At 37.5% G+C, this 7,208-nt stretch overlaps 1 protein-coding gene and 1 long non-coding RNA gene across 2 annotated transcripts; one reads left to right on the top strand and one right to left on the bottom strand.

The window, feature by feature from the left end:
- The first annotated feature begins 1,195 nt into the window (after positions 1 to 1,195).
- LOC124894604 lies at positions 1,196 to 3,091 on the top strand. Its single transcript, XR_007051274.1, has 2 exons — positions 1,196 to 1,448; positions 1,532 to 3,091. It is a non-coding gene; the product is annotated as an uncharacterized LOC124894604 (long non-coding RNA).
- Positions 3,092 to 4,477: 1,386 nt separating this feature from the next.
- Positions 4,478 to 5,990, bottom strand: LOC124894605. The gene is made up of 3 exons (XM_047405205.1): positions 5,510 to 5,990; positions 5,110 to 5,241; positions 4,478 to 4,989 (listed from the first exon to the last, which is right to left on the bottom strand). The coding sequence occupies exons 1-3, from the start codon at positions 5,988 to 5,990 to the stop codon at positions 4,478 to 4,480; spliced, it is 1,125 nt and encodes a 374-aa protein (XP_047261161.1).
- Positions 5,991 to 7,208: the final 1,218 nt, after the last annotated feature.

Genomic DNA, 7,208 nt, shown 5'->3' with positions numbered 1-7,208 from the left:
GAAACCCACGAATCACTTAAACAACCCAAACGCATACCCTTACTTTTTAAACCACAAGACTGCAAAAATCTCACGCCAGTATGATTTCGTGCTCGGATCATATCATTCTCAATATAGGGCAAATACAACAAACCAGATATTTCTACCAAAGTAAGAGTCATTTCACATTCCCCAAACCTGAACACCAAACAACTTGGATCCCAAAAGGTCAACAAAGCCTCTATTAAATCTGGACGAGGGGTAACATGCAGAAGTTCCGTAAGATCACCTAATATTTTAATTAGTTTTTGCTGATCAACATAGTTAAATATTTCCCACCACGTGATTAACTTTTTGGGCACCTTGACAACCATCAGGACTATAGACTTGGTGGACAAATCCATCCTGTAATAACACATAAGATGTTATCTCAAAAATTTGACAGGAGTAGAAAATTCCCAACCCTTGGGATTTTTTACGCAAGCATATGTCGATGGGACAGACCACATTCATGACTCCAACTCGCCGAACAGAAGTACTGAGCGAGATCAGTCTACTTGGCTAACAACTCTAGATTATGGGGCGAGAGACCTAGGCTAATAATAAAAAAAAGGCCAACAAAAAGATTACCGGACCCCCTCGAGGGTTGCCTACGTATCCCAACCCGAGGGAAAGGAATCAGGTATGCGTAGTTCATCCAGATTGGACAATTAACGATTAACTAATAAATTGACCCTAACTTAAGATACAACCAAAAACAAACGAATGAAAGCTTTTTGGATTTTCATCTAGACATTTCAACAAAGACTGACACCACCAATTACGAAAAAAAATCTTTTTGGTATTTTGTTTTGACAAATAAGTAGAAAAGGCAAACAAAACCCTTTTTTTTTCATTTTTTTTTGTTGAACTTACGGTACTTTGAGAAGATGAATGCAAAAACGTAAAAAAAAATCCTTTTGAGTTTTTGGATCGTGAAGAACAAAAGCCATAAAGAACTCTAAAATAAACTACGACACTCCTTTTGATTCATTCTTTTCGACTCACTTTTTCTGTTATTTTTTTTTCATTTTTGCCTACGCACCTTACTCCTAACAATTTTTTTTCATTTTTCAAATCAGTCCGTCAAATGACCATGTTACCCTTAAAGATGCAACAGTTAGCACGTAGGGATGCTTTAGAGGTGAGTCTCCTACAAAGGGTTATGTGGGTCCCGCTAGGTCTCAGTATGATGCACATAAGCATGACCTAAAGGCTGACCTACGTTGTGGCTCACTAACAAAACCACCACCACAACATCAACAACCATTCCCACCCCTACCCAACACCACCATCACCCCTACCCACCATCACCACCACTATTACATCCACATTATTAGTACATTCAATGTAGGTGTTGTTGTTCGTCTTGTGTGTGTTGCTGCTAGTCTTCTCTATAATCCAGACCTTTTTCTTCCACCCTACTACTGGTATATTTGTGTTTGTCTCTGTATATGTTTATGTTTTCCCTCCTCCTTTCTTTTTCTTCTTATTAAGCTAATTTTGATTGCAGGTCCCATAAATCTCAGCACAGAGAAAAATCAGATCTTGTCCGAGTTCCAGTCAAAGAGTTTTTGGGCTTCTGCTAGTACCCAAATTTGATAAATCCTATTCGAAGAGAAATTTATGTTCGTTGTAGGAATTCAAGTTTTGGGTATAAGCAATAAAATGATAAATTGCGTGATTCAAAGATAAATTCATGCTCGTTGTAGGAATTCAAGATTTGGGTATAAGCAATTTTTTATTTCTCCATAAAAATTGCTTCTTTTTTTTTGGCAATAAAATATAAATATTACCATTACTAAACAAATTTGCATACAACTAAAGAGAACATGATCCACATATCTCAAGCACAGATAGATAGAATCAAGCCTCAGGAGATTACCACACTCTATTTATAAAGCCTATACACTTCTTAGCAAACTTGGTCTCTCTGTACATCCTAATCCTTTCTCGCACAACTTCTTGTATTTGCTGTATAATGAACTCTATGTTTACACGAAGACTTCTAAAATTCTTCTCATTCCTAGTTAGCCACAAATATGTACCATTGCTCCGAAGACAACTGCGACAGTTTTCTTCTTAAACTTGTTCCACCGCTTCTTCCTTATCAACTGGATGGCTTGCTGCACACTGTGATTGTGCACTTTGATCCCTAGCCAACTTGTTAATTTGTCCTATACTGTGATTTCTATCATATAATTGCAGAATAAATCTTTGGTATCCTCTATCTGTTGTTATTCACAAAGCACATATTCTGTACTATCTAGGTTGATACCAAGCCTTTGTAGTCTCACTTTAGTAAGGAGTTTATCTTTTATTGCCAGCCACATAATGAATCTGTGTTTATGTAGTAATATCTTACTCCAGATCAATTCTGAGCCCCTCCACACATTCCTCTCGCCCATAAGCTTTGCGTATCCTGTTGAGATGGAGTACTGCCCAGATTCGGTTAGCTTGTATTTATCCTGGTTGTACCATGTTCGTATCACAAGCTTCATCTTATTCAATTGCTTCCAGTACCAACTACATTCTCGGGGGGCCGTGTGTTTCCAAAAGGACTCTCCCTCTTTCATATAGATGCTACTCACCCATTGAACCTATAATGCTTCCTTATTTTGGTGCAGCCACCAGAACAATTTTCTCACTGCTGCAATGTTCCAGATTTTACAACTTTTGATATTTAGGTCACCTTGGATTTTTGAACAGCATATTGTGTCCCACTTAACTAGAGAGACTTTCCTTTTATCATCATTCCCACCCCAAAGGAATTTTCTACTTTAGCCTCCACTATCTTGACCACAGTCTGAGGAAGGATCATTGTTGAACTCTAAAAGTTTTGTAAGGAAAATACGATTGAGTTTAGAATTTACAACCTGCCAGCATATGATAAATGTCTATTGGGAGTAGCTTGTAATTTCTATGCAATCTTGTTACTTAACTGATGACAGTCGATCTTGGTGTATTTCTTATAGGAGAGAGGCATTCCAAGATATCTAATAGGAAGCTTTCCTATTTGAAACCTCGTAGTCTGCAGAATTTTCTGTTGAACTTCAATGGTTACTCTATCTAAGAACACGTTTGATTTTTCATTATTTGCTGTTAACCCAATGGTAGCCGAGAAATGTCTCAAAGCTTCCATGATTCTACTCATTGAACCTTCTTGCCCTTTGCAGAAGATCATAAAATATCTGCAAAGGTTAGGTATGTTAGTTGCTGCTTCTTACACATTGGGTAAAATCTAAAATCAGGGAGCTCACATATTCAGTTTTAGATTCTAGACATATATTCCCTGACTAGTACAAATAATAAGAAAGAAATGGGATCCCCATGCCGCAGCCCTTTCTCCCTGCAAAAAAACCACATTCCTCTATATTTACTTTAATTGTGTACCTAGTTGTAGTCACACACACCATGATCAATTGCACAAATTTGGGAGGGAAGCCATAGCCCTGCAGTATCTCATCAATAAAGCCCCATTGTACCATGTCGTATGTTTTTCAAAGATTAATTTTCATCAAACATCGTGGAGTCGTTTTTCTATTATAGTGTCTCATTAGGTCATGACTGATCAATACATTTTGTATTAATGATCTCCCTTGAACAAAAGCAGCTTGAGTGGGATTGACCAGGTTGGTCAGCACCTTCTTCATCCTCTTACATAACAGTTTAGAAATAAACTTATATATTGTATTACCATAAGAGATTGGTCTGAATTGGCTAGCATATTCAGGCTTCTCAATCTTAGAAATGAGAGAAATCACTGTAGCGTTCAGCTGTTTCAACAATTTGTCATTCTAAAAGAAATCTTTAATAGCATCGCATACTTCAGGTCCCACAATATGCCACACAGCTCTAAAAAATCCACTCCCATATCCGTCAGGTCCCAGGCTTCTATTGATGTTCATACTCCATATTGTTTTTTTAATCTCATCATCTGTGACAAGCTCTAAAAGTTATATTTTTTGTTCTTTTGTATGGGTATGTCCCTGATCATACACCCTCTTACTCGATTTTAGTTTTTCTTCACCAAAGTCACCTAGCAAGTTTTGATAGAATTTTATAAAGATCTCTGCGATACTAGCCTGGTCATATTGTATATTACCAGATTTATCTCTGAGTTGTGCAATTTCTTTCTCTTTAATACTAAAAAGAAGTAGCTGGTGTTGTTATCTCCTAGCCTCAACCATATGGCCTTACTTCTCTGTGTCAGTACTGACTCAATCAAGAATGACGATCTCTGAAATTTCTGCCTAAGGCTCCGCTCTTCCTGCTACACTTGTTTATCCCAAGGTGTCTTATAGAGTTGGATCTGTATTTGCTTAAGGGCCTCTCTGTCAGTATTAACTTCGTCCTCCAAGTTAGCAAATTGATTCTGATGTAGCATACTTAATCTTCCTTTTAGTTTCTTCAGTTTTGATACCACTTTGAACATATTACAACATGTGACAGAAACCTCTCATACTTCTCTAACTACTTCTTCGAATGATTGGTGCGAACTCCAGATGTTACAATATTTAAAAGTTGGTTTTTTCTTCTTCTCCACTTGTTGCATTTTAATCAAAATAGTGAAATGGTCACTTACTCCCTCAGGCAGTGAGTAACTTTGAATCTCAGGCATTTTATCTATCCATTCTACATTTACAAATACCGAATCAATTTTTGAGAAAATCTTATTGTTTTGCTGCCTGTCACTCCAAGTATATCTGCCTTCATTTCCAGGCATTTTTTCAAGAAGACAATCTTCAATACAACTTTGAAATTCAGTCACCTCTGCAAGTGTTACTGCATTTCCCCCAAGTCTGTCCTCTTTGCGTAAAACAACATTAAAATCTCCTAGAACCATCCATGCTTTAGTGCACATTGGTTGTATTCTCCTCAAGTAATTCCACAACTTAATTCTATCTTCTTTCAAATTAAATGCATAAACGAATGTAACCTCAAATTTCAATTGAAGCGGAATGTACCTGACTGCACATGTGATGGCTTGTGCACTTTCAGATTTCACTTCAACTTTGTACTAGTCCTGCCACTAAACGATCCACACTCGACCATTATAGTAAGCTCCATGGTTACTATAGTTCGACTAACCACTAAACATCCTATCAGCTATATCACTTAGCTTAGCAACCTTTATTTTAGTTTCCAGAAAACATATCAAACCTACTTCTAACTTGCTACAGAGTAGCTTCACCTCCTTCTGCTTGTTGAGGCCATTCAGGCCTGTAATGTTCCAACATAATATTTTAACCATTACCCCTTGGGGAAGAACCCTTCTTCTCTTCACCAGCTTTAGTGGTTTGTGTCTCCGGTAGCATAGTGCCTTCTCCTAGTTACTGCAAAACTATTAGAAATGGGAATATTTTATGCCTTCTGTTCAAACTGTGGTTTTCTGTGGTTGCTCTGTACTCAACCTTACTGTTGAGAGTGATTTGCTTGTCCTTTTGAACTTTAGTATTCTGAGCTCTTTCCTTCTCCTAAACATCTGTACCAATCCCATTTGGTTTCTTAGCTTTATTCTTCCTGCATTCAGAAGCAGTATGCCCATATTTATGGCATACATCACATAGATTAGGCTTCCAGTCGTAATTCACTTGTTGTTCTAGAATTTTCCCTTTCTCATTCTTGAACTGTATTACCTCAGACAGAGCTCTTTCGATTTGGACTTCAATCAACGATTTTGCAAAGCTAAGGCCAATCTTCTGCTCCGTATTCTTATCTACCATTAGCGGCTTCCCTATTAAACTATCTATCTTACTCAAGCTCTTTGCACTCCAATATTTGAACTCCAGACCTGGTAGTTTAACCCATATAAGAACAGAATACAATTCTTCTTTCGAAAAATCTATCTCAGGCACCCATTCCTTCACTATTAGTGGCTTGTTATCAAAATGATAAATCTCACCATGCAGCACCTCATCTTTACCTTCCTCAAAAGTAAATCTTACCAGCAAAATCCCATTCTTCATCATGGCCACCTTATTAATTCCAAGTTTTCCTTACTTTCTCTGAAAAAAATCATTCAAAACATTGAACGGGGGAAATGCACCCAGTACATAGCACACAATTGTGTTTTTCCAATACTTTATCTCAGAACTTATGTCGTCATCTTTGATTTCAACCAATACCGTCTCCCTTGTCCTAATTGGTTTAACATAATCGAGCTTATACCCCGCGTTATTCAGCTTGTTGATATCAAATTTATCCCATATAGAAGTTTTAGGTGCAGTTATTTTTCTTCCAATTCCATCCCTATAATATCTTGCTTCATTTTCTACCTCATCAGCCCATGATTGAGCTGGTGAGGTGATACTTAGCCATTCCTGCACATTTTCTTTTTCAAGTTGAGCCTTCGATTGCTTCTTCTTACCCAGTTGTTCCATTTTGTTTTGTTTTGGTATAAGACCCTTGGTGCCTGGACTAGACCTCGCATTTCCTGAGTTTGTTGAAGCTTCGTTGCTTTTCCACTTTACGAGGTTCATTTTCATCCTTCCCAGCAATTGTCATTGTTGGTCGCCACACTTCGTTCCTGTTGCACTTTCACTCGATTTCAATTAGGATTTCCCCCTTTCTTCAACATCACTAACCTTTGTTGTGAGCTTTCCTTTTCTATTCCCCCCTACAATTGTTGTTGAATTCAAAGCTTTTGCTCTCCATCCCATAGAGTGCGCACGTTATGATAACATGCACCGGGAGAGAGAAACTTTCCCTTTTTTTAAAAAAGATTTCGACCTGCCGGATTTGAACCTCTAAAAAATTGAAGATGCGGGGGATAAACCTTTGTTGCTTCTTGATACAACAAAGATTCAATCTTTTTTTCTGTTTTCTAAAATGGATGTTGAACATCAAGAAGATATTTTGACGACTGGTGGTGCTGGTTACGTTGGACACACACAGTAGTATAGCTACTGAATGAATGTGTTGAACATCAACAATCTTTTTCTGAAAAAAAATTGAGTGTGTGAGAGAATTTTGTGTGTTTATGAACTTGAAAATGGTGTGTGAGAGAGAATTTTATGTGTTTATGAACTTGACAATGGTGTTTGTTCGGGGTGGGTTGGCATGGTGATGGGGATGAAAAAATAGTGTATGTTCCCTGAAGAGGGTCTTTGTTGGTTGATGTTGTTGTTGTTGTTCATTGTTAAAAAAAATATATTTATATATCTCTTAAGATGGTCTTTGTTGTGGTT

Source organism: Capsicum annuum, unplaced genomic scaffold (genome assembly GCF_002878395.1).
Source record: "Capsicum annuum cultivar UCD-10X-F1 unplaced genomic scaffold, UCD10Xv1.1 ctg75932, whole genome shotgun sequence".
Classification (NCBI taxonomy): Eukaryota; Viridiplantae; Streptophyta; class Magnoliopsida; order Solanales; family Solanaceae; genus Capsicum; species Capsicum annuum.
Note: the sequence above shows the minus strand (reverse complement) of the source record. Positions and strands in the feature narration are given on the sequence as shown.

What these genes read in the sequence shown, in the direction of transcription:
- LOC124894605 (XM_047405205.1), bottom strand. Translation starts at nt 5,990, where the DNA reads ATGATGAAGAATGGGATTTTGCTGGTAAGATTTACTTTTGAGGAAGGT. An exon ending in TAAGAAACCAAATGGGATTG is followed by an intron (nt 5,242 to 5,509) that starts GTACAGATGTTT and finishes GGAACATTACAG; the next exon opens with GCCTGAATGGCCTCAACAAG. An exon ending in AGCTGATAGGATGTTTAGTG is followed by an intron (nt 4,990 to 5,109) that starts GTTAGTCGAACT and finishes TCACATGTGCAG; the next exon opens with TCAGGTACATTCCGCTTCAA.